Here is a 26,751-nt window from a genome sequence, read left to right on the forward strand (position 1 = left end):
GATAGGGGTGCACCAGGCTTCTCAAGACCTGCAGAAGCTTGCAGGTGCAGGTAATTAACACGCCAGTGCATACTATTTCCAAAACGAGCCAAGTATGGTCTGCAAAGACAATCTAAACTCAAGTGATGAAACTACATAAAATACAGCATAAGCATAAGATGGCATAAAATCCTAACAAGCGTTTATTGCTGTGTCAACAAGAGTACTAAAGGTTTAGGTGTCTTCCAGTTAGGGATAGGATTTCTTATCCCTGGTCTGGCTGGAGATAAAGCGTAGCAGCAACAGGGCTTCCACATGGCAGGTTTTCTGGCAGTTTTCCTGCCCAGTCCCCTGGAAATGGCCATTTCACCCTCTCCTGGGCTACCAGAGCTTTTGCCCTTTTTTAAAAAAAATCTGGCACTAGAATACTGTTACACTGTTGTGTAACAATAGCGGGTTCTTTGAATTCACAGTTTTCACTTTTTTAAAAAAAGTACATCTCTAGTTCCTTCCCTTGTCGAGATGTGCCTTTCCCCTTTATATCTCTGCAAGGAGGGAGGCTAGAGACTTACTTTAAAAAAAAAAAGCTGGGAATTCAGAAAACCTGCTGGAACTATTGTTGCAATGGTTATGTTGATATACTGATATTCTTGCGCTGATTTTTTAAAAAAGATGGCAGGAGGAGGCTATTATGTGGGCAAGAAATTCCAAATTTTGCTGCCGACACTACAACCAGTAAGGCTTTACTGTGATCTTTTCCAAAACTTCGGAGCACTACAGGTTTAAGAAAGATTGGAGAAAAGCTGGGGAAACCCCTGATATTGTGGGGAAGCGGGAGGGGGGGAAATCTCTACTTCCCAAAAGCATTGAACATGGGGTAGATAACCCATATGGAAGCCATGTACGTTTGTCTGTGTGGAAAGAAATCTATAGGAAGAAAAATTCTGCTCTTGGTTATTCCCATCTGCTGTAAGAACATGGCAGGTTGTTTGGCTGGCCAGAAATCCTGGCTTCAAAAGCATGCTGAACAGGCTCAGTATGGAATAAAATATGGCTCTTTTAAAAAAGGAAACCTTTTAATTTAAAATGTGGTAGAGGGATACGTGAGATACAAGAATAACCAGTCTGCACATTGGATGGCAGGCAAAGATTTTTATGGAACTAAAATGCTTCTTAGGGGTGCTGTGCAGGATGGGGAATAAGGTGGACAGTGACCAAGAATGCAAATGTGAACCACGTGTAGATTTATGCCAGTGCATTAAAACAATTGCGCGGAGTGCTCTTGTGCATCTTTATTGCTTGTGACATCCCATACATAGCACTTCCGAATAAAGGACTAGCAACAAACTGTTTGGGCTACAGAAACATTGTGGATTATGAACCAACATGTCAACGATCAGTAAAGTTAAATTGTGTTCTCTGCAGTTAAGCAAATGGACTTTCTTCTGCTAGCTCTCTTGCCCTGTATTTTTACCTAGTTTGGCTCTAGGGTTTCTGGTGCCTGCCCACAAGTCCTGCTTTGGAAGCCACCATTTTCTCCCCGCAGTCGTCTTCCTCCTCTGGGTTTTAATGTGTTTGTGTGGGGGCCCCCGATTTGGCTTAGGCATTGCTGACCCATAAATGCTAGCAGTGTGACAAGAAGTGTACATTCTGTAATCTGTACCGTGTGCTGAGATACATTTCATTTACGTAGGGTTGCCAGCCTCCAGGTAGTGGTTGGAGATCTCCCGAAATTACAACTGGTCTCCAGGCCAGAGAGATCAGTTCACCTGAAGAAAATGGCTACTTTTGGGGGTAGACTCTATGGAATTATGCCATGCCAAGGTCCTTCCCCTCCCCAAACCCCACTTTTTCCAGGTTTCCCCTCCCCAGATCTCCAGGAATTTCCTAACTTGGAGCTGGCAACCCTACATTTACGCGATCTGTCGGATGCAATTTCCCAACCTATGGTAACCTAACTTGGGTGGGGTATGAGGTAAAAAAAAAAAATTACAATGTTTTCTAAATACACTAGTCTACACCTATAGTGTATACTAGCTTATATACATTATCTGTGCATACTATAGACATAGCTAGGGTAGTAGCTAATAAAATCAGAGGGGACGTATAAACAGAGGAAAGGAAGGAGGGAAAAAGCCTCAGCAAAGAACAGTGTAATGAAGCTAACAACAACGATAATAACAAAAAGCGAGATGAACCTTTTTGCTCCCGGAAGGTAGGCAGGTAGGCGCGCGCCTATTCTGGACGTTCAGGCGACGCGGAAAAGTAGCGGCGCAATTACTCGCGGCTTTACGGTAAGAGAGGCGGAGAGAGGCAAAAGAGCGCGCGGAGGGCGGGTGCTCCGGTCTCGCGAGTGGCAGGCTGGAGCTCTCGCGAGAACTGGCGGCTGAGGACGAGGAGGGAGATCCAAGCGAGCGAGATGGAAAGAGGCGGCGGAGGCACATCTGGTTGGGGCGGGTGAGTGCCTCTGAGCATGTCTAGAGCGCCCTCCGCGGCGGAGGTCGGTTCCCTTGCAGAGCCGCAGCCCATCGATTGATTCAATGAATCCATTTTTTTAAAAAATCCCCCTTGCATCCCTCTGAGGAGCCAAAAGCGGGCTCCGCCTTCTGCCCCGTTTTATCCTCATAACAGCCCTGCCAAGTGGGCTGAACGCGTGTGCGTGCTGCAGACTACCCAGAAAGTTGCCCCTTCTTCGCTTCGGCTTTACAGCAACCCTGCGAGGTGGGCTAGACTAAAGCTGTGGGCTGAGATTAACTCGAAAATTGCTCTTTCTCCACTTTGGCTTTACAACAAACCTGCAGCTTAGGCCAGGCTGAGAGTGCGTGTGTGTCCGAGATTACCTGGGAAACCGTCCTTCCTTCACTGCTGTTTTAGCCTAGCCTACCTTACAGGGCAAGAGTCCAGTAGCACCTATAAGACTAACAAGGGTATGAGCTTTCGTGAGTCACAGCTCACTTCTTCAGGTATCTGAAGACTAACACAGCTACCCATCTTGATCTACCTCCCAGAGTTGCTTTAAGAACATGTGTGCCCTAAGATTACCCGGAAGTCGCCCCTGCTGCACTTCAGCCTCACAGCAAACCTGCGAGGTAGGCGGTGGTGAGAAAGAGCAACTGGCCCAAAGTCACCCAGTGAGCTTTGGTGGCTGAATGGACATTCGAACCCGGGTCTCCCAAATCCTAGTCTGAAACTAACCACTACACACCATACTGGTTTTCTTTTTGGAGAGGAGAGGGTATAGAAATCCCTTGCCTCAGCCCAAGTGGTGCTTGCATGCTGCATCTTGCTGGTCAGGGATCTCATGGGGGTGGGGGAGGATGTTGCTGATTTTGTGGCTCAGGTGTGGGCATTGGTACCCAACGACTTGTGCCAAGCAAGAAGTTTGGGAGCTGGTGTGCAGCGCAAAGTCACCCAGAGCCAAACAAAACACAGGCTGCTGATGGTGTTTAGGAGTGTCTTTTCCCCTGAAGGGAAACAGGAAATCAATAAAAAAAGAATAAGTACAATCTTGGTGGATAAAAGGGAGTATAATAAAGGTAACTTTTTGCAGGAAAGGTAATAATAAATAACACAAACCTTTATGTGTACTGATTATGGTGTGGTGAATATTAAATTCTGAACACTGAAACCTTAGCGCCCCAGATGGCTTTCTGATGCATTTGTGTGTCTCCAGATTTCCAAACACAAAGAGTCATGTAGACCCATCCTTTATTATGTGCCAATTTGCAATTCCATATGTCCCATTTAATAGAACAGTTGTAGAAACTGTGATAAAATAATAATTCTTAGCATTTCTGTCACTCTTCTGGGTGTTTCTTGTGCCATTGACATAAAAAACAAAGACAACCATGCACTTTCTGGATTACAATTAGATCTTTCACTTCCTTAATATAGGGGAAGTTGCTTGTCTTTCCAACAGCAATCTCAGCACTTTGTGCGATGCCCCTGCAAGGTAGGTGAACTAGTACTGAGCGTGTATCAGTGATAAGTCCCAGAGTAGGTGGCTTCCCCAAGGCTACTCAGTCAGTCCAGGCCTGAAATAAAATTTAAATGAAATGCTTCTAACTCAGAGCTGATACTACTGGCTGCTATGCCACATCAGTTCTTTCCCTGTATGCCAATACACTTTGTAAATATATTGCCGCTTTGACAACCAATTCTTTTTTAAATGGTTCTATCTTGGAGCTAAAATCAGTTTTTTCAAAGTTGATTGTATGCTGAGTTTGTGTATGTGAGATCTGAGTGTAATTCAGGAGCACTGCACACTTTTCGTTTTTATGGAAATCAGGATTTTATGCAGCATTTTATTTATGTCATTTATAGTCCACCTTTCTCACTGAGACTCAAGGTGGATTACACAATGTGAGATTAGTATAGTCAATTTCAAGGACATTTCCATAAACAATGCCATAGGGTAAATAAACAATTTTACAAAGACACAGCATTAGTAAGAACCCAGTACAGAGCTGAAGAAATGCTGAAACAGAACTTAAGCAATTCTAGGGCTGACATTAGACCACACGAAGTATGACTGTTTTGTGTCCTTTTCAAGGGACTGGTCATTTGGTTCTGCTTATCTCATTTTTAGTTAACATTCACGATCAAAAACTGGGATTCAAATTGAATTGCCTGTGGCATAAAAATGAAACTAGAATTTTTACAAGGACAGTAAAGAGTCATGGGTTTTCGAGCAGGAGGGGGAAAAATATTCTGGATGGTAGTAGTTTTTTTTTTAAGGAGCAAAGGAGAAATGATTTGATTAAGGCTGTTGGTAATTTCTGCAACACTTCACCGGATTGTGCAAAGCATTTTACGTTTAAAAAACAAAGCTTTATTTAGAAAACATCGCTTCTGTCTTTCCCAGCAACATATCTGAGTCAAGTCACAAAGGAAAAACTCTACAATAAAATCATGAAAAATGAAAGCATAAGAATTATCAGTAATACAATAAGCTACGCAAACACGCCAGAGGCATAAAATAACATCCAGTACCATAAAGGGATATCTGTAAAACATAAAACATATCATAAAAGTGACAGGCCCTGACCTGGACGTCCCAGGTGAGCCTGATCTTGTCAGATCACAGAAGCTAAGCAGGGTCAGCCTTGGTTAGTAATTGGATGAGAGACCTCCAAGAAAGACAAAGAGTTGCAGAGGCAAACAATGGCAAACCACCTCTGATAGTTTCTTGCCATGAAAGCCCCACCAGGGGTCACCGTAAGTTAGCTCTGACTTGAGGACACTACACATACAAAAGTGGCAGACACCCCCCCTTCAGCCCAGATAAAAATGAAATGTTTTGGTCAAGAATTTAAAAGACAGTAAGGTAGATGCCAAATCAGCCTGAAGGGGAGAGGATAAACTTGTAAACAAGAGCCAGCATGGTGTAATGGTTGGACTGTGATCTAGGAGACCCAGGTTCAACTCCCCACTCCACTGGGTGACTGGGCCAGTCATACTCTCAGCCTGACTGATGTGAACAGAGCATGTGCCCTGAGTCTTGGGGGGGTGCGGTCCTGGGAACTTTGCCAGAATTTATTGCTGTGGTGAAGACACAGGAGGGCAGAGATGAGTATCCCTAAGCACTTTAAAGGGTTCTTGACAAAAGCTACTTGGGCAGTTAGTGTTTCTCTTTCATTGTTGCTATGCCCTTCTTTCCGTAGACAGAGGAAGCCCAGGGAAAGGGTATGAAATGTTTCGTGGGGTGGGCCACTCCAAGCACCAGGTTTCTCTCCCTTACCACTGGCCTAACCAAGTGCATTTATGAGTGTCCCTTCTTGAATCTTAGCTAACCTGTAAAAGCAGATGGGCACATGAAAAGAGGTATATTTATATATTTGCATTATTTATTGTCTGCCTTTCTCACTGGGACTCAAGGTGGATTACACAAAGTAAGTCAATATAGTCAGCTCGGCTTGCATATTCAATAGTTGGAGCAGGAATTCCAATAGATCAGTTTATTGTATTAGCAATAAGAAAAAATTTGAAATCAAACTAGGTTGTCTATTCATTTGGAAAACCAGGCAGGTTTTAATCTTCAGGAATCTGTCTTGCACACAAAGGACAATTTAATCTTTCACCCAATATTCCTCTGAATTGGGAAGGCTAGTCTGGTTAAAACTAGCCAGGTGCATAAACTTCCCCCTGGGTTTTTCATTATCCCCCCCCCCTTTTTTTGCAGAAGCAAGGAAGAAATGGAGGGGAATACGATGGTCATTTCCGTACTGAGGTCTTTTGAAAGGTTCATGGCTGAGTCTGCCGATGAACCATCTGGTCTGGACACAACCCAGGACCCTCTGCAGATGCGGTACCAGCAGATGATGAGGGTGAGATGTTTGTGGTCCCATTGCTTCTACACTAGGGTGATGCTGAGCAAGCGAAACAACCTTCTCTGTTGTTGGAGCTCAATTGGAGCGTAAAGAAACTAGGGAGACATCTTGTCCCAGGATGGTTAGATCAGCCAGCACACCAGGATTGGCGAGTCAGATCAATTCCACAAGATGGTTAGGTAAAGATGGAGGAGCTGAGCACATGAAGCTGCCTTATATTGACTCAGACCCAGGGCTTCTTTTTGGCTGGAATGCGGTGGCACCTCTTGAAAATGGTCACATGGCTGGTGGCCCTGCCCCCTGATCTCCAGACTGAGGGGAGTTTAGATTGCCATCCGCGCCATGTGAAGCGGAGGGCAATCTAAACTCCCCTCTGTCTGGAGATCAGGGGGCGGGGCCACCGGCCGTGTGGCCATTGTTGCCGAGGGTGATTTAAACTTTAAAAAACTCCCCCCTTGTTCCAGCTGACTTAAAGTGACGTCATTGTGCAGTCCTGAGTTCCACCACTGAGTTCCACCACCTCTTTTTCCAGGAAAAAAGCCCTGCTCAGACCTATAGTCTGTCAAGGTCAGGGTCTCTGGAGGTCTTGGGTGAAGGCCTTTCTCATCTCCTCCTACCTGATCCTTGTAACTGAAGATGCCGGGGATTGAACCTGGGACCTTCTGCATGTCACTGAACCACAACCCCTCTCCAAAGTGGTGCTGGTGGTTTAGTAGCATGGAGAATGAGGAGGAATCACAACTGATGTTTGTCTTCTCGGTTTCATTTTTTCCCCTGTCTCCAGTGATCTCAGGATATCCTGCATGGCCTCTTCCCCTTTCCTCCCTCCCAGTTTTATCTTCACAACAATCCTATGAGGTTGATAAGGCTAAAAAAAAAAGCCTCTTGCCCAAAGTCTCTCAGTAAGCCTCACTGCTGAGTCATGATTTCTCCCCGCTCCCTGTGCAGTGCACCACAAACCTCTTAACATAATTTCACTTTCCATCTTATATCAGAATACTTCTTCGCAAAATGCCCTGGTTAGAAAACCAGTTCTATGTGAAGTTTATTTTAAATTCTTGTCCACGAGGCTAAAGGAATTTAAAACAGCTACTGACAGAAATGCTGCCAATAAGCAATTTCTTGATTCAGCTGCCACTTTATGCTACATCCTCTTAGAGTGGATTGTTTTTGGGTGATTTCTGCTGCCAGCTATCATGTGCTTCAGACCCTTTCTTTTAAATAGCTTTTTGCTACATTTTGTTGATCATGGAGTTGGCTTTTTCTTATGTGCAAATTATGCAATGTTCTTTTCCTTTGGTTACAAGCGTAACTCTTACATTAATGCATATTGAGGAGATGACTGGGGCAGAATTCAACAAGATTTTCCATTGTGTATATTTGTGTATTGTGGAATTCTGTACCTTAAAGGTCCCCAGCCTTTTAAAACCTATGAGCACCTTTGGGATTCTGACACAGTGTAGTGGGCTCAACCACAAAATAGCTGATACAGGAAATGTCTTCTCCTCTTTCCAGTTCTGTTGCCAATTAATGACAGATTACTTGGCCCTTTGCTTCCAGTTTGTCTAAAAAAGAAATTTATTTTTTCCTTTTGCGGGGGTGGGGCTGTGTCATGTAATTTCCCTGGAATTGACCAGGACTGTACTTATTTCTTCAGCAGTGTTACAATGTCAGGTATTCCCAGATGGTTCACTGAGTTCCTCTTCCAGACTGGTTCAGGAGACAAGAACTTGTGAAATATATTCAAAGTCATGTCTGAAATGCGTGTGCTTTTGCGGTGTTCTTTATTATGTATCTTTTTTTTCCCCCTTCACGTATGTGGATCAGCTTGAAGAAGAGGCTGAGCAGATCCATTCAGGGACGCGGCTCTTGCAAGCAGAACGGGAGAAAATGCAGATGGAGCTGAGTCACAAGAAGGCACGGATTGAGCTGGAGAAGCAGGCTAACACCAACGCGCGGAATTATGAGGTAGTGCTGGTAGAACACTGTGGAAAGGGCAACAGCTTCACTTACTCTTTTAAACCATTTTTGTGGTTTTCCTTGCATGTTCCGTCTTGCGGCGACCTGACTGTAGGATCCTGGCAGTTAGTGTGCACCCAAGAAAGTAAGCGAGGTTGTGTGCAATTTGGATTCTTTCCATGTATTTAGACTGGGGAGGTGTGGGCTCAAATCCCAGCCCTGTCACAATGCTCACTTAGGAGACTAACTTTTTTTTTAATGCAACAAAATTTATATCTCACCTTTCTGCCCTCGTAAGGGGCCACCAAGGTGGCAAAAAATTAAAACACATAATAATAGTTCAGAACGATTAAAATCGACCAAAGCAACACCACCCCACTACATCATTAAAACAGTTAAAATCAGAGCTAAAAACATACAAAGACCTAATAATAACAAAACATTGGGCATGAAGGAGGAACCATTGAGGGAACACCAAACTAAACAAAAAAGTTTTCACTCACTGGTGGACGATGGGGATAGACAAGTCTGCTTGCAGTGAGAGTTCTAGAGTTTTGGTGCTACAACTGAAAAGGCCCTGTCTTGGGTTGCCCCCTGCTTAATCATGGAAAGTGGGAGCACCTGAAGCAGGGCCTCTGAAGATGACCACAGTGGTTAGGTAAGTTCTTAAGAGAGTAGGGAGTAGGTAACTGCCTAGACTGAGGATAAGTTGTCACATCTCGACTGTGCATGCCTTACAGAGGGTTGTGATGATGGAACGGAAGAATCCCATGGACAAGTCATGTTCCTTGCTCTGCGGATACAAGGGCAGGTTGTGATTAAATGTGATTCAACCAATAAATTAATTAATGGATTAATAAAACACGATTACAATTAAACAGAAGTTCAGTGGCACATTGGAGAAGAGGGAGAATGTAGGCCACTTTGGGTACTCATTGGGGAGAGCAGTCGAGTATAAATGAATTTATTAAGCAAGTAAGTAAATAAATAATTGGGTTACCCTATGCAGTGCTTCAAAATTCCAGTTTTTATAACGAAGTTAGAAGCAGGTCTCTGTTGTAGCTAAGAAAAACGAATAACAAGAGGTTCCCAGTTGCACCTTGAGTAAAGTGATTTTTGAGGATTACGGCTGTATCAGCTGAGCCTAACATTTAGTCGAGTCCATCGCAGGAATGCTTCAAATGATACGAAAAGGGAGCTGCTCTAAGCCAACAGTGTGATAATTACCCTGTTCAGATTCCGCGTTTCAGGAAGTCATATGGATAAAGGTTTTAGGCATCTCTCCCTGTTTTGCATAATCCTTGCTTAGCATGTAAATCCATAGCTTGTTTTGCTTTGATTAGCAGAGCAATTCGCTGCACCGTTGTCAATAAGCGCTAATCAATTTGAGTTGGAAGGAAATGGAAGCTGTTCTGGAAATGCTTTTTGGAGTTCCAAAAGGAGGGAGAAATGGGTTTCTGCTGTAATGATTCAGTAGCCTAGTAGACTGGTGATCCAGAAAATTGTTGGTACGGAGGGATGTAACTGGCCTGAAGCCTAAAAATCTTCTCGTGATGGTCCAAAGAGAGACTTTAGAAGTCCCTTTTCATTTGTTTAATTTTCAAGTTTTATATTAAACAGAATCAAAGGCTCAAGCACTTGTATGATTGCACTCATTAGCTGCACTATTGAGACCCTAAGTATTCAGGGAAAGGGAGAACCTCCATATTCAGAGGCAGTCCGAATCCAGTAGGCAGCATCAGAGGGAAGGCCTTAGCCTCTCTGCCCAGTTCGCTGGCCCTGCAGGGCACCTGTTTGGCCTGTTTGGGTGAGGCATTCCTGAATAGGCGGACCGCAGGTCTGATCCAGCAGGGCTCTTCTTACAGTCTTATGAGCGCGGGTTTAATTCTTACTAAAAAAAATTGCAGTGGAATGTAATTTGCTTCTTCGTTTTATTGAATGCAAGTGGAAAATCCAGGGACAGGGGCTGGAATGTCCTTGAGGGTTTTACAGCCCTGGAATGTGGGGTTACAGGATTTCGTGACTGGGAAACGAGCAAGTTTGTCTTGTGCAGATATGTTCAATAGGCAATCTGGTGAATTCAGTGCTGGTAGTATTATGTAAGTGCACTCCCTCTCCAAGGAAGTTAAAAGAAGTTTGCAGGGTTTTCCTTTATTTTCATTTGAAGATCTGCAGTCCCCAAAATCTTGTCTCCATTAGAGGTTTAAAAACACAGGGGGAGAAGTTAGAATTGCAGTACTCTATATGGGTGTTTTCCCGTACTTTCCCTCATTTGCCCATTTATACTCAGCCATAAAACTCCCAAGGAAATGCAGAAGAGGAGGAATACCCAAGTATATGAATTTTCATCAGAAACGGGAGGGAAAGTACAGATCACAGAAAGCTGCAAATCACAGTATACTCTTCTATGAATAATTAAATAGCAGAATTCCCTGCCAGGGGATGTAACGAAAGCCCTGAGCCAGGGTGGCTTTAAAAGACAGATTCATGGAGGAGAGATCCATCGCGGGCTACTAGCCATGATGACTGAAGGGAACATCCATATCCCAAGGCAGTAAACCCCAGGATCACAGCACTAGAGACCACATAAGTGGAAGGTCTTGGCCTCTGTGTGCGGGTCCTCTCTGTCGGCCTTTCAAGGCAACTGATGGGTGCCCCGCTCCGATCCAGCAGGGCTCTTATTTTCCTTCATTTCTAGAGGACCGAACAATTGCCTTAAAGTACCCTCACTGCTAAACTGGCAATCCCTTTCAAGCCATCTTCGTATTCAACCACTTGCTTGATCCAGAATCTCATGAAACGGAAGCGAATTTGCGCACAGTACCAACATGTTTTCAGAGTTGACCAGCATGTGGACGTTCTATTTACCATCTTTTTGAAAAGCCTGTCCCTGAAACTAACCGAAATTAAACATTAGTCCAGCGGTGCCTGAAAGGCTAACAAAATCTGTTCCAGCAGAAGCTTTCGTGAGTCAGATGCATGAAGTGTCTGTCTGGTAGGCAGATAACTTCATTGTAGCTTTATCTGGCTAATGGATGTACACCATGCATTTGGCACAAGCAGATCTAACAAGATTTATTTGGGTAGAAACTTTTTAAGAGTCAGATCTCATTGCATGTGCTGTTGGACCCCAGTTTTAATTTTGCCGCCTCAGCCCAACAAAAGCCCTTGGGGATTTTCGCCATGATACTGATCCAGAAGTGATGTAGTCAAGATTTTTTTTCAGGGTTAATTTCATACCCCTTGAAATGTGTCAATTTGAAAAACTCGTTGGCTTTCTTCTGACTGTTCTTCAGTCCCAGGAAAGCAGAGTCCCCTTGTCATCCTTTTTTGTTGGGGTGGGGATCCAAAGTGGCTTACATCGTTCTCTTCTGCTCTACTTTATCCTCACAACAACCCTGTGAGGGAGGTTAGGCTTCGATTATGTGACTGGCCCAAGATCACCCAGTGAGCTGCCATAGCAGAACAGGGAATCGAACCTGGGTCTCCCAGATGCTAGTCCATCACTCTAGCCGCTACACCATACTGAATGCAACTTCTTGTGTTTGTTTTCTTCCTGTTTGCTGATTGTTGGGCTGACAAGCGCCCTCCTGCGGCTGTATCAAGCCAGAGAGGCAGAGGGAGAAATTGGAGCTCTGTGGAATCAATAGAGTGAATTACGTGAGGCTTGTTCAAGTGGCCACAGAACAGAAATGCTTGGGCTGCATAGTATGTTGTCGTCAGTTTTTTAAAAAACTATATCTTAATTCCTCCTCTTTTTCTAGCGGGAGACTGATCGTAATCAAGAACTCCTCAAGCAGATCAAGCAGTGCCAGGAAAGGGAAGCAGAGGCTGAAAACAAGCTTAAAGAACAAATTGTGGCTAATAAGTCCTGCCAGAGGAGCATGGAGTCTCTCAACAAGAAGCTGCAGGAGAAGGAGAACCAGCTGGCCGAAGCTAATGAGGTAAGCTTTTTATGTAGCTTCTGAGTAGACTTGGGACTTGGCTTGAATCGGGAGTCCCCAAACTTTTTGAGCCTGCAGGCCCTTTTGGAATTCTGAAATAGTTTGGTGGGCACAACCAAAAATGGACGCCACAGGAGGTAGAGTCCCACACATGCAGAAAGCCCCAGTACAGGGGGCAAGAAAAGTAATAAAAAATATACTGGAAAAGAGGAATGAGTGAATGAAGCCAACGCTGTAGCGGAAGCTTCTGCTGAAACGAAGTTCTTTTAATCTGCACAGCCAATCATGTTGCCTGTGTCCCATCGGAAGCCCTACTGGACAAGAGCCTCAGCTGTCCCCACCCACTTTCTGAAAACATTTGGTTGGTGCCTTAGTGCCCATGGCTGGAATGTTGGGGGCTCCTGGATTAAACTGTTACAGCCATCACTGTTTACTTACTTCATTTGTATCCAGTCTGTCTCCCCAGTGGAAACCCAAAGTCTTGACTCAATTTTAATGCTTAATCTCAATTAAGTTGAGGTGCTACTGGTGGGAGAAAGATTTGATCCAGAAGTGGGGATATCTTCTGTTTTGGATGGGGTTACACTCCCTGTAAGGGAGCGACTTCATTACTTGGGGATGTTGAGGGACCAGGGCCTCCTGTTGGATAAATGGGTGGTAGCAGTGGTCATGGGTGCCTGTTATCAGCTCTAGCTGCAGTTGCAGCTCTTTCTGGGCAGGAAAGAATTTGCCATTGTGGTAACATCTAGATTAGATTACTGCAATGTTCTCCCAGTGAGGCTGCCCTTGAAGACTGTTTGAAAGCTGCAGTTGGTACAGAACGTTGCTGCCAAAGAATTGTCTGGAATGGGTTGGTGGGGACCATATTACTCCAGTCTTATTCCATCTACACTGGCTCCCAGTTTGCTTCCTGGCCCAATTCAAAGTGCTGGTATTGACTTTTAAAGGCCTATATGGATTGGGGCCAGCATACCTTTAAAGGCCTATACACCTTGGGGTCGGCAATACCCTAAAGATCGCCTTCTCCCATATGAACCTACCTGTCTACTCTGGTCATCTCTGGAGGCCTCACTGCGGGTACGCCTGCCACCTGAGTCTAGATGGGTGACAACTTGGGAAAAGGCTGCCTTGGTTGTGGCACCGTAACTTTGGAGGCAGACGAGAGCTGTTTTTGTAGCTATGAAAGGAACCTGAAATTTGAATTGTGACTGGAAATCACCAAGATGGAACTGGGAAAGGTAGAAAAGGGTTTAATAGCAAGTAAAAAAGTTTGGTTGGGTGGTTTTGTAGCAGGATTATCTGTATGGCAAGGAGCAGCTGTTTGATGGAATGGGTCCAGCCATCCTCTAAGCGGCCTTCCTCTAGCTTAAGTGGCTCTTCTTTCACTTTACCTGACACTCCCTTCAATGATAAGAGACACTTAAGTTGGAGGAAACTAAAGTAACCTTGAGCCAAAAGAATGGTGGGGTATAAGTATTTTAATAAACAAATGCATAAATGAATACTCTTTACGCAGTGGAATGGTTAGGATATTGGTTGGATCCATCCTGATGTTTGGTAGTGCTTCTGGGGAACTCCAGAGAAGTTCCAGGAGCGCTTGGAATACAGAGGTGGCGGGAGTATAAACATACGGCTAAACAACCGTTGTCACCATACGCCTCCTTCAGTGTTGTGAGATTGGACTGTTTCAAGGCTCCACTGTAATGTGTCTCATAGCTGGCTCAAGGTCTGTGAATTGCCTGTGTTTCGAAGGATGCCCATGATTTTGGGAAGGGCATTGGTAGATGAATATCCGTGAAGTGTGTCTCGTCATGATTGTGATGGCCGTGGCTCAGTGATAGGTCATCTACTTAACATACAGAATGTCCCAGGTTCAGTTCCCAGCATCTCTAGGTAAGAGGTTCAGGTAGGAGGTGATATTGAAAAACCTCTTCCTAAGATCCTGGAGACCTGCTGCCTGCCTGAATAGACAATACTGACCTTGAGGAACCAAGTGTACCATTCAGTATTAGACAGCTTCATGTGTTCATGTGTGACAGTTTTATCCTGGCAGAAAGCTGGGTATGTGCTTAGTCTCTGGACTTGATTCCTGATCTCATGAGTCACTTAAAAACGTAGCCCTCTTGCATATTTCCAAGACTAGGTGGTCCCTCTAGAGAGTTAATCGAAGATGTGATCCTCTGTCTGTGAAGGTGAGTGATGGTAACTAGTTTAGTTTACAAGGATACGGAGGCCTAATGGTGAGTGAGTATCTGCTCTATCCTGCTCATAACTTATTTCAGACAATTCCAGCTTGTACAACACTTTTGAAACGGCAATGCTGCTGTTGGAGAATTTATCCAGCCTCAGTTTCCATTGTTGAAAAATATATGCGTAAGGTGTTGATGGCTCCATCTGCACACTTCTGATGCGTCCTTTGTTTAGACACATGTTCCGTCTTTGAAATTCAGTATTAGCACTTGCTAATTTGAGGATCCTTACCGAACAGTGGTGACAGATGAGAGAGCGTGGCTTTTGCCTTTGTTCTGATTTTTTAAAAATGAAGGTCTGATTTATGTGTTTATCACTTGCTGGCAGAGTTTGATCTTAGTGGTTCCTTCAACCTTGAGGCCTATCCAAGGGTTTGTGCCTGCTTTCTCTTTTCAGAAATCCAGTGTGTTGAAGGCTAAGCTGTCTGAGTTGCAGTGGAACTTAATGAATCAGGAGATGCAAATCAAGGGCCTGGAATCACAGAAGCAGGAGCTGTTGGAACAACTGGAGGCACAGCGCAAGTGAGTAGAGGATTAGCAACTGCTGGAAAATGAAGCTTTGGCAGCTGTTGACACTCAGCAAAACTTTCTAGCGGCTTTTAATCTTTTTTCTCCTTGTTCAAAGGGCTGCTTTGATCTGGATGCGTAGTGTTGAAAACTTGGTAAACTGAAAAAAAAAGCTGTCTCCAAAATGGAAAACAATTGCTAGTTAAAGCCTCCTCCCTCCATCTAAATGCAAAATCTTCCTCTCTTCTCACGAGTAGGAGACTGGGAAATACGACGGGGGCTAAAGAAGAGGGTTAGACAGATTCATCGAGGAGAGGTCCATGAAGGACTGCTAGCCATAGAGACTAAAGGGAACCTCCATTGTCAGAAGCAGTAAACCTTTTTAGAACCAGTAAACCAGTGCCAGGAAGCAACATTGGGGAAGGCCTCAACCTCTATGCCCTGATGTTGGTTCTCCATAGTAACTGGCTGGCTGCGGTTTGAGAATGGTTGCTGGTCTGGATGGACCACTGGTCTGATCCAACAGAGCTCTTCATATGTTTCCGTGCTGTACTTTTTGGCCCTACAGAATGGTGGACTGGATGGACCACTGGCCTAATCTAGCCAGGCTCATCTTAAATTCTTATGAAGGCTAGTTTAGAAAATACTAGGTCATATTTTTGTTTTTAAAGTCTGTAATCAGGGCTGGCAAGACATGTTTAAATTTGTCCTCTTCTTCTGTGTCTGAAGTCATGTTTTATGTTATAGGAATTTGCAGGTGCTTAACCAAAAATATGGAAATAATTAGTGATATACAGTGTTGATTACTTGAGTTATCCAGCGTATGATGTTTCCCTTTAAAGTTTGTGGGGAAATGATAATTGAGAAGTGGGACCATGTGTTGGACTCTGGTTTCTGGGTGCACGCTTCCCTTGTCCTGGGAAAGTGTCTACCCAGAAGACACTGATCTGTTCTTTGTCAAGGCTGCAGGGGTGTCGTTTCTCTTGCACAACCTCAACCATGCCTGGTTTCTTTCAAGGAAAGAAATGAAAGCAAAGGGAAGCAGAAACATGTTGAGGGGGGATCTTCTGTCATCTTGCTTGGAGTGGACAAGCTGGAACGTGTCCAGAGGAGGGCAACAAAGATGGTGAAGGGGTCTAGAGACCATGTCCTATCAGGAAAGGTTGAAGGAGCTGGGTATGTTTAAACTGGAGAGGAGAAGACTGACAGGTGATATGATAGTCCTCTTCAAGTATTTGAAAGGCTGTCACATAGAAGATGGAGCAGTGTTCTGTTGCTCCGGAGGGTTGGACCAGAAACTATGGGTTAAAATCAAGTTGAAAACGTTTTTGGCTAAACATTAGGAAGAATTTCCTGACAGAGTGGTTCCTCAGTGGAACAGGCTTCCTTGGGAGGTGGTGGGTTTTTCTTCCTTGGAGGTATTTAGAAAGAGGCTTAGATGGGCACCTGCAATGCTGATTCTATGACTCAGTGTGAGTTTGGCAGGTTTGGGAGAGGGAGGGCAGGAAGGGATGAGCCAATCCTAGGCTCTTTTGACCCTTTCTTGTATGCCCAGGGTAATGCCAATTGCCACTTTGGGGTCAGGAAGGAATTTTCCTGCAGGCCAGATTGGCCAGGCATCCTGGAGCTTATCTGCCTTCCTCTGGGCATAAGAGCAGCAGTTACTGGGAGAGGAGGGATGTTAGCTGTGAATTTTCTGCATTATGCAGGAGGTTGGACTAGATTTTTCTTGTGGTCCCTTCCAGCTCTATGTTGCTATGATTCCAGGAAGGCTGTGTCTCTGGCTTAGTCATTTTGACTTTTGGGGTGTCCAGTTGTTAGGAATGTGTGGTATTCTAGATTAAAAGTGTGGAAAGAATGAACAGAGAGAAGTGTTGTAGCTAGGGTTGCAAACGCTGTGATGGAAAATTTCTGGTGATTTGAGAGGTGAAGGCTGGAGAGAGGGGTTGGGGGAGGGTCCTCAGTGGGGTATAATAATGTAGAGCCCGCACTCCGAAGCTGCCATTTTCCTCGGGGGAATTGATCTCTGTAGTCTGGAGATCAGTTGTAATTCCAGATCTCCAGGCTTCACCTGGAGGTTGGAAACCGTAATTGCAGTGCAAACCCTAATTGCAAATGGAAATATTTATGCAATGTATAATGTGGTGCTTAGGTACATTAATAAAAAATAGATCTGTCAAGTGGTCATATAGCATCTGCATGACATCTGCGGTTGTATCTGGAGCTGCATCTAGGGCTGGGCTAGAAAGATCTCCATAGATGGGAACCACAACATACCAGAGTGGCTGCTTTCCCGTGTGGGAATATGTCACATTTTAGGATTGTCTCTGTGAGATGCTTGCATCTAAAATCTGAATGCAAGAACACTCGATGCCTGGCTGCAAGGGGTGAAGCCTCTGAGATCCTAAAAGTAGTGATACTGGCTGTCTTTTTTCACAAATTGGCACACAAAAAACAAATGCTGCAGAGTCTATGGGGAACATTTCTGTGACTGACTTATTTATTTAGCGTATTTCTATGTTGCCTAAAGTGTAAAATTAGAAATGGTACTTTAAATAGTAGAAAACTGTCCAACTGGTATTTTTTGTTCACATAGAGAAATTTATGTTGGCCTTGAAAATTGACGTATGAGGCTTGCTAGGCATATCCATGTGCCTTTTCAGCGTACTTTGAGGTACTAATGGATATTTCATGTCCTTGTGAAATAGACAGTGGCAAGAGGCCAGCCAGCAAATTCAAGCCTTGCAAGCCAAGCAAGCTCAGATGGCCAAGAAGGACCAGAAGATTCAGGTGAGGCCCTCTGTTGTCCTACCGTTTGTTGGTATAGAGCAGGCACCTTTGGAATTTTGACATGGGGAGGTGGGCACAACCACAAAATGGCTGCCACAGGAGGTGGAGCCAAGCACAAAATGGCTGCTGTAGGAGGCAGAGCCGACCACAAAATATCAGGGAATATGCTCAGCTCTAGTATAGTAATTCTTCGACCTGCCTTGGGATCCCTGTTTTGGTGGAAATTGACAGAGAAATGTTTTAAACAAACACACACACCCTCAGCATTTCAGACATAAGGACTGTTTAACAGGATGCCTTTTAATCTGTCCAGCTACTCAGATCTCTAGTGGCCAGTCAGAAGCCTTGGCCAGTCACCAACTTTATAAAAATACCTGTTGAGTGCCAGGAAAGGCATCAATGCGTGCCATCATGCACATATGTGCCACGTTGGGGACCCCTGGTGTATTCTCGCCCATTTACAGAACTGTTCTTGAGAATGCGTTGACACCCCCCCCCCATAAAAAGAAATATTAGGGGGATCTTCATTAGAAGAAATGTTCTGCAAGAGCTTATTTAGTATTGAGTTGACTAAGTATGTTTGCTGTCTAACCTGAATATGTGTGTGGCATCGTTTCTTTGTATTAAATGTGAAATTCATGGATTGGATCCTTGCTAAATTGGCAATTTCTGCCAACTCCCCCTTCCCTCTGCAGGTCCCCATTATGTCATTCCTCAAGGGGTACCCCCAGGAGTGCCAAATGTCCTCCTATGGCTAGAAACAGGCCAAATGAGAATTGAAGCCAGAATATTGCTATCTTCTGTTTATCAGTGGCTCAAGATATATAACAATCAAAAAGGCCTTCTCCCTCTAATAAACCAAGATCCTTACCAGCCTAGGTGGATGCGGATGGTTAAGAGCAACCTAGAAAGATTGGGACTCTCGCCTGATGATCTCCTGACTCAGGGCAGTGACCAGGCAAAAAGTATTGTTAAACAAAGGGTGAGAGACATAGAGCTCCAACGAGATTTAGCTCAGTCTCCTCATTTTATGGCCCCTAGGGAATCTAGATATCTTATGGGTATGGCCAGATATCTCACTCATTTGGATGTCCCATCTTATAGAAGAGCTTTCACCCTGGCCCGATGTGAAGTTATCCCTTCAATGGTCATTGAAGGGAAATATAGAAAGATCCCATATGAGGACAGACGCTGCCGTTGCTCCATTGGTGAAGTGGAATCACTTATCCATATGTTCTTTCGCTGTCCTTTCCATCAAGTCTATAGGGACAAGTTTATTTCCCCACTCTTAGACAGACCAATTGCAGAGGCAAATAAGGCCTGCCTGGAGAAACTCCTAATTGATGAAAATCCAACTATCTCCAGGCAAATAGCCAAATTCTGTCTCTATTTGGTTAAATTCCATAATAAAAATAATAGCTATACATAGTCTCCTGCTATTTTTACAATCTTAACTATTTTAATGTCAGTGTTTTAAATATTAGAATTCCTGTGGTTCCCAGAGAACTATATACATTTAAGATAAGATTTTAAATTCTAAATGTATTTTTTTATGTCCTTTACATTTTTATGCTGGATTTAATTATTTTATTGATTGATAAGGATGTATTGTCATTGTTATGGTCTCTGACCGCAAATAAATTCATTCATTCATTCATTCCTCAAAATCTTGTTTCCTCCTGGAGCAATTTTTCATGGAGACCAGTGGGCTGCATTGGGGAAGGGGAGGCAGGGAAGTTCCTTTCTGCCTCTAGCAGATTGAGTCTGGGCCCAAGCCAATGGCTGCATAGTGTTGTTTAATTTTTGGTGTGTTTCTGTGAAGCTCATCTTTGCCATTTTTATCTGTCTGCTCGTTCTCTGCTCTGTTTGACAGGACTTGGAGCAAAAACTTTCCTTGCAGGAACAAGATGCTGCGATCGTGAGGAACATGAAGGCAGATTTGGCCCAGTTCCCCAAAATGGAATGGGAGCTGCAGCACCTCAGGGAAGAGAATGCTTATCTTAGGTTAGGAGTAATCTGTTGCAGTCTCAGAGTGTGCATTTTGTCTCTCTTCTGGTCCTGCCCATCCCCATTAGCCTTTGCACCGAGGCAACAAACATCTCTTTCGTGCCTTGGGTCCTTGTGGTCAACACTTTTCAGCTGGGCTGTTCCCCATGTGCATCTTGTAGAACCCCTGTGGCTGAGTGTGGAGGTGTGAAACACTCTTTTGAGATTGGAGGGGCAGAGGATGTTGATGAGGAGCTGTCATTAATGTAGGGTGTTGCTCCTCTTCCTTTCCCAGGGAAATGAAAGAGAACAATGGATTGCTCAGAGAGGAAGTGGAGGGCCTCCAGAGGAAACTAGAGCGCTACGAGAAGGTCCAAGAAGAACGAGTGGCTTTAGAATTGGAGAACGAGGTGAGGCCCCAAGAGCCTATCGGCTGGGTCCTTCTGCCCTGACATGTGGATTTTTCCCCTTCTAATGTGTATATTGTACCTAATAAGCTCTTCTGGCATACCAAAATTATGACTGGGCTAATATGGAGAATTTCTTAACAAGTCCACTGTGTATCGCTTAAGATGGGTAAGACCTTCTTGGGACTGCAGGCACCTTTAGAATTTTGAAAGGGGTGGTGATTGCCAGCCCAAAATGGCTGGCACAGGAGATGGAGCCAAACCTAAAATGTCTGGTGCAGAAGGCAGAGCCAAGTGGAGTATCTCCTTCCTCGCCCCACCTGGGCAGAAGGAAAGCCTGAAGGGAGAATGGAACCGCTCACTGACGAAGGAAAGCCCGGGCTGCCTATCCTATTGATCTTCCAGTGGAAACCCCTTTCATTTGAATGAGGGCAGTCAGTAACAAGCTCTCCCTTAGAATGGCCTTGCCCTCTTTCGGATGAGCTTGGTGAGTGCCAAGTACCATTAGCATCACATTGGAGAACCCTGACTTCAGACATTTTCCCAAAAAGGCACATATTTTCAGTGTGGCAGCTTTTTTGGCTTCTAAAGCCAAAGTTCAGAGGCATCTTAAAGAATAACATTTATTTCTAATACGACCTTTTACAAGTCACAGCTGGCTTCATCATATATTGGATATGGCCAGGGCTTTTTTTTCTGGGAAAAAGGTGGTGGAACTCAGTGGGTTGCCAGCACAGGGAGCAACTCCTGGCGGGAGGTGGTGCCCCTGATACCACATGCGCACATGCAAAGTGCGTGCACGCTCCTGGGACCACGCAATGATGTCACTTTGGGTCAGCTGGAACAAGGGGGGAGTTTTTAAAAGTTTAAATCGCCCTCGGTGAAAATGGTCACATGGCCGGTGATCCCGCTCCCGATCTCCAGACAGAGGGGAGTTTAGATCGCCCTCCATGCCATGGCGCGGAGGGCAATCTAAACTCCTCTCTTTCTGGAGATCAGGGGCGGGGTCACCGACCATGTGACCATTTTCAAGAGGTGCCGGAACTCCATTCCACTTTGTTCCTGCAGAAAAAAAGCCCTGGATATGAGAAGGGAAAATAGTACTGGGAAATCTTATGGGCAAGATTGGGGCAGGAAGAGGAGTCGAGGCTTGATGTGAGTTACACCACAAGGCTTACAAGTGTACATTCTCCATCAGGGGAAAAAGGAGGCGCTGATGCAGAAAGAGTAGGTGTGCATCCTGTCATAAATAAACAGAATTAGCAGTTACCTATACTGGATGGTGAGGGAGGTCAGAGGTTCAAATTTATCTTTATTGTATGTCTGCCTATAACTTCACCTGGGATTCAGGAGTTGCCTAGCAGTAGATAATATCCGGTGAACACTTGTGAATGAGCCTGCAATTTACACTTGGATTGTTGCTGTTATGCATGGGTCTAAATACAGTGTGGGATCAATAGAATTGATTGTTGTGTCTCAGTGCGAACGTTAGTTGTTGTTAGAGCCCAGAGATATGGATGGTAGTGTTAATGAATGCAATCCAATGTACTCAATTGCATAGACTAAAAGGAAGTAGAGCAAGAAGGTTAAGGTTTCGGTTTGCTTGTTGGGGGAAGAATGAACCATGGCAACCACAGGATATCTGGGATTTGGGGATTGCAGGTTACTCAGTGAAACCAGGATGTGGAGGTGGGGGTGGCATGGGGAGAGAGAGAGAGAAACAAACTGACTGAAAAAGGTAGCATTCATCATCATTAATCTATCCCGTAAAGATATTTTGGCTTCTATTCTAAAGAGTATGCCTGGCTCTGGTAACCTTGCCTCATTTCCCTGTGTCTAGTCTAGTCTAGTCTAGCAAGTGCAACCTGGGCACAGGGTTTGTAAATTTTTGTTGGTCTTCAGTAGGAAAGCAAGATTTGAGTCCAGTGACCCCCTCAGAGACCAGCAAGGTTTTCAAGATTGAAGCTTTCAAGAGTCAAAGCTCCTTTCTTCAGATATCTGATGAAGGAAGCTTTGGCTCTCAAAAGCTTAAACTCTGAAAATCTTGTCGGTCTTTAAGGTGTCACTGCACTCAAATCTTGCTGTGATTTTTTTGCAGATCCTTCTGTGGGACTAGGCTGTCTGCTCAAAATGAATAATGGTGGACAGGAGGATAAATGCAGGATAATGGTGGTTGTGAGCACTGATGAAGATATTAGAGAGGAAGGCTCATAAACCTAGGCAGGGTTGATTGAATGGAAAATGTTAATCTTGCCTTGCTTTCTTTTTTAGAAACTTCAGGGAAAGCTGAACACCTGGGAGACCCTTGGCCAAAGCACCGGCTTAAGCATCAAGTAAGTTCAAGGGATGGCAGTAAAATTCTGGGTTTCCATGGGTTTTTTTGTAGCCAGGCTGTCATAAGAGAACCCTTTATTTCTCTTCGTCCTCCAAATGAAGAGTCCTCTTCCTTTTCTCTTAGGTCGGGGTCCCCAACACGACCCTTTTCTTGTTGCCTGCCAAGTGTATACAGAAAGTGAGATTTTGCCTAGCAGGGCTTCTGATTGGCTATCAGGGATCTGATTGGCTGTGCAGAGTTGAAGGCATCCTGTTAAACTGAGCTTCTGTCCGAATGTTGATGAGTTATTTATGCATAATCTTGTTCCCTGACATTTTGTGTTTAGCGCCGCCTCCTGCGGTAGCCGTTTTGTGGCTGCGCCCACCATCCTATGTCAGGCTTCCAAAGGTTCCTGCAGGCTCAAAAAGGTTGAGGATCTCTGTTATAGGCAATAGGTGTGTAGGTGTGTAAATGGTATCTGAGAATTTACAGGGGGAGGCACCGTTGATGAATCACCAGTCTCTGTCACATTCAGTTAAGCAGCAGTTCAGGCTGCACCTCTCTAGAGATGTTGCCAGATGGTTTGACAAAGTCGAGGGATCTTGTTTTAGAATTACTCAGTGGCGATCAGGGGCTACATCCATTACCCTTATCAACAAGGATACTTTTGGCCTAGTTTACATATGGATCCATAAAATGTCTGTTGAAATGGCTTTCTCTTTCTTACTTCTCATTTAAAAGGTTAGCCCTTTTACATTTCTCTCTGCTTTACTGCTTTTCCCACTCCCTTAAAGTGGCATTACCTTTTACAGCACACCCGCCATCCAGCCCTAAAATGTTTTGCGTTTGCAGGGCTGCTGTGCTAAAGTTTGAAAGTTCCCATGAGGTGTCTAAGCATTAGGTTATACAATTTTCAGGTAACTGGAGTGAACGCTTTTGAGGAATCCTATAAGATATATTGACCCATTATGCAGGGCACTTTCTCTACTCCCCGAAGACTTTAATGTTCTGTCTTCCTCTTCTAAAAGTGATTTTGACTGTGTAACTTCTCTACTTAAAATGGCGTTCTACTTTGGCAACCCCACGCTTTGGGCTCCAGGGGTTCCTTCTACCCAACTTTATTCTGACAGGCAAAAGCAGTGAATGATACAGGCTTTTTCTCAGCTTGTGTTGCTTAATTAGTTAATTTATGCCTGGGAGTGAAGTGGAACCGAGAGCTGTTTTCTGATACAGACAAATAACCACTTCATTTAAAATGGGAATACTCTGTGCAGACGTCAGTGAGATTTCTGATTACCCCATGTTGTTTTAACACTGCTCGTTAGGGATATTTCTTCACTCTTGGAAAAAAAAGGAACCACAGTCCGGAAAATTCATTCTTTTATACAATTGGACAGAGTGGTGTTGGGTATGAAGAACTGCTCAGCTCTCAGGCCCTTTGGCGTGCATTGGGTTTATTGAGGCAGGAATAGAGCCACACCAATGTTGACTTCCCAGTCGCGTTCCTGGAGAGATGGGTAAGAGTGGATTACCCAGAAGGAGAGAATTGCTGGTCTCAGATGGTGAACAGAAAGTGAGTTCAGTTAGTTCACCTCCTAAGCAGGAAGTAAAAAGCATATATTACGGGTCTTCAAATGAGAAGCTCTGTGGAACTACCAAGCCGATGAGAAGAAGCAGCTTATTTATTCATTCTCTCCATTTATCCCACCGTTTTCTCTCCAGTGGGGACCCACAGAGGTGCACAACACACTCCCCTTCTCCATTTTGCCCTCACAACAGCAACCCTGTGAGGTGGATAGGCTGGGAATGTGCGGATGGCCCAAGGGCAGGCTTCCATAGCATGGCCACTCCTGGCGTAGCTTTTGATGCTCCTGTGATTTGTTGGTCTTGTCCAGGTTATGTTTGTTGATTTTTCTATAGTCATTCATTCTCTGAACAGTCTGACAGCCAAGGGATTGGCCTATAAACCTTAGAAACAAATAAACATGCTGGTAAAATATTTTGAACACCTTAGGCTGTATATTTCATATAGTGTTGTATGCACTGCTCACCTTTGCATGTTTTGGTGTAAAGAAAATGGCTTGATGGCACAGGAAACTGGGAAGTTCTAACAGGACCTTGTTCTCTGTATCCTAAAATGTATTACACTTTATCGACTGCTTCCGTTGCCTTCTCTTATAGTCATATGACCCATGAAGTGACTTTTGGAAAGAGTAGTTATGTTTTTGATTTTCTCAAAATAACCAAGCTCTTAGTTTTCAGGAAATACTTCGAATTTTTCCAATTATGATCCACCAGATGGCACAGTTCCTCTGGCTGGATTGGGAAGCAGATTTCATTTTACTCTGTTAGGTTCCTTGGCAGTAGAATAAATCTCTTTAAAGCCCAGAAAGGATTATAAGCATATCGGTTAGGTGAGGTTTGTAGTATTCCCCTCTGATAAACAGCCAGGGGAGAAGGCACCTGTTTTCAGGTGGCTAGCCTTGCGACCTGACAGGAAATTGGTGGTTTCTTCCTTTAGTGGGCTTTGGCCAGTAAAGACTTTACTATCTGAGCTTTAAAAAAAGCATAAAATGTGTTAGGTTGATGTCCAGGAATGGGTTTTTGCCTCTTTTATGGTTATAACCTTGGTGCACTGACTCTTGCAGAGTAAACTTGCCTCTTTTCAGGGAAGAAAAAGCTATTTAGCATATCGAGGTTACGGCTTGCAAGACAGACATCACCTGCTTAGCTAAATCACACTCCGTAAAACTGTTCACGTTAGGCATGATTTAATGGTTTTATGTCAACAGTGAATTCCAGTTGGAAACCAGGCCGTGTAGCGCAAACTACAAGAAGGCAGTTTTGGCTTGGGTGCTGAGAATTGCAAGGCTGATGGTGCGAAATGGAGGCATACCTGTAAGAAGTTGGGTCATCAGCTGGTGACAGTCCGGAAGGCATTGTGTATCAGATTCTTCTGTGCAGATCCAGAGGAGTTAGCTGTGTTAGTCTGTAGTTGCAAAATAGTAGAGTCCAGTAGCACCTTTAAGACTAACCAGCTTTATTGTAGTATAAACTTTCGAGAACCACAGCTCTCTTCATCAGATGCATGGAGAGTATGAAGAAATATTTCAAAAACAAAATCCACTGGGAAGCTGCTGAATTGGAATTCATATGTAAATTTGACTCAGTCAGATTTGGATCAAATAGAGACTCCGGATGGTTATCTCATTACCAAAAGTAACTGCCTTCGGGCATTCCAGTCAGATTCAGCAATGGAGGGAAGGGGTCACACCCAGCCTGGATTGTGCACTCCACCTCTTTCATGACTTTTGCCACTGATTTACATTTACATGGCCCTCAACTAGCCAAAGAGGTGAGTGTCAACCTGGTTTCTGAGAGCTGGTGGGGAGTAGTGGTTAGAGTGTTGAACTAGGATCTGGGAGACCTGCGTTGAAATCCCCCCTCTGCCATGGAAGCATGCAGGGTCTAACCTACCTTGCAGGGTTGTTGTGAGGATATAGTGGAGTAGAGGAGCAGGATGGTAAGCTACTTTTGAGTTCCCAATGCAGAGGAAGGTGGGGTATAAATGACTGATTTGTCTCCTGAAGCACCTGTGGGATTAATTGGTTGACAGAAAGATATGAGAGAATTTAGCATGTTTCTTTCTTTTTAAAAAACTTTATTTTTCATTATTTAACAGCGAATTTAACAAATATATAACAATAACATTTGCAATACATTTTTTGTTATTTATGATTTTAATTCTTTGAAAGATTTTTGAAGGGTAAAGTTCTATGTTGTGCAGCGTTGGGTTTTGTTTGATTGGTTGAAGTTTTGGTTGATGATTCGTTTTGTCTACTTAATCAGTGTTATTTGATAATATGTTAATAAGGTACAGTTATATTTCTGGTTTTACATCATTGGCAGTGATGAATTAAAAAAACGGATACCATTTCTCTGTGAATTCAGTTGGTTTGGGATAAATCTCCGCTTTAATAAGACCATCTGTAACTTTTTCAATTATGAAGTGTTCCCATATTTTACTGTACCAGTTTGTGGGGGCTTTTTCTGATTTCCGTTTTGTGGCTGTTGTTGTTTTGGCAGCTACTAAGAGAGTTCTTATAAGATCCCGTTTGATTTGTGGAATGTTTGTATTGTGCCATTAGCCTAAGAAGATTATTTCTGGTTTCGTTGGAATGGTGTGGCCCATTATTTGTGGTGTGTGCTTCTTTTCCAGAGGAGTTAAAACTCTGTGATACCAGTAGTAAACTGGCAGGTCCCTTTGTGGATCATAACAGCGTCACC

General features: G+C 44.1%; 1 protein-coding gene across 2 annotated transcripts in view; it reads left to right on the forward strand.

Moving 5' to 3' along the window:
• Window positions 1-2,370: 2,370 nt before the first annotated feature.
• MAD1L1 (mitotic arrest deficient 1 like 1) overlaps window positions 2,371-26,751 on the forward strand; it is a 545,441-nt gene continuing 521,060 nt past the window's right edge. For both annotated transcript variants that reach the window (XM_054992881.1, XM_054992882.1), the window contains exons 1-9: window positions 2,371-2,436; window positions 6,161-6,305; window positions 8,136-8,276; window positions 12,032-12,211; window positions 14,858-14,982; window positions 17,676-17,757; window positions 19,631-19,761; window positions 20,039-20,153; window positions 22,422-22,483. In XM_054992881.1, coding sequence (XP_054848856.1) covers window positions 2,399-2,436; window positions 6,161-6,305; window positions 8,136-8,276; window positions 12,032-12,211; window positions 14,858-14,982; window positions 17,676-17,757; window positions 19,631-19,761; window positions 20,039-20,153; window positions 22,422-22,483 — 1,019 coding nt within the window. In that variant the 5' untranslated portion in view covers window positions 2,371-2,398. The remainder of the gene's footprint in view (window positions 2,437-6,160; window positions 6,306-8,135; window positions 8,277-12,031; window positions 12,212-14,857; window positions 14,983-17,675; window positions 17,758-19,630; window positions 19,762-20,038; window positions 20,154-22,421; window positions 22,484-26,751) is intronic.

The sequence above is a fragment of the Eublepharis macularius genome, chromosome 12 (genome assembly GCF_028583425.1).
Source record: "Eublepharis macularius isolate TG4126 chromosome 12, MPM_Emac_v1.0, whole genome shotgun sequence".
Lineage (NCBI taxonomy): Eukaryota > Metazoa > Chordata > Lepidosauria > Squamata > Eublepharidae > Eublepharis > Eublepharis macularius.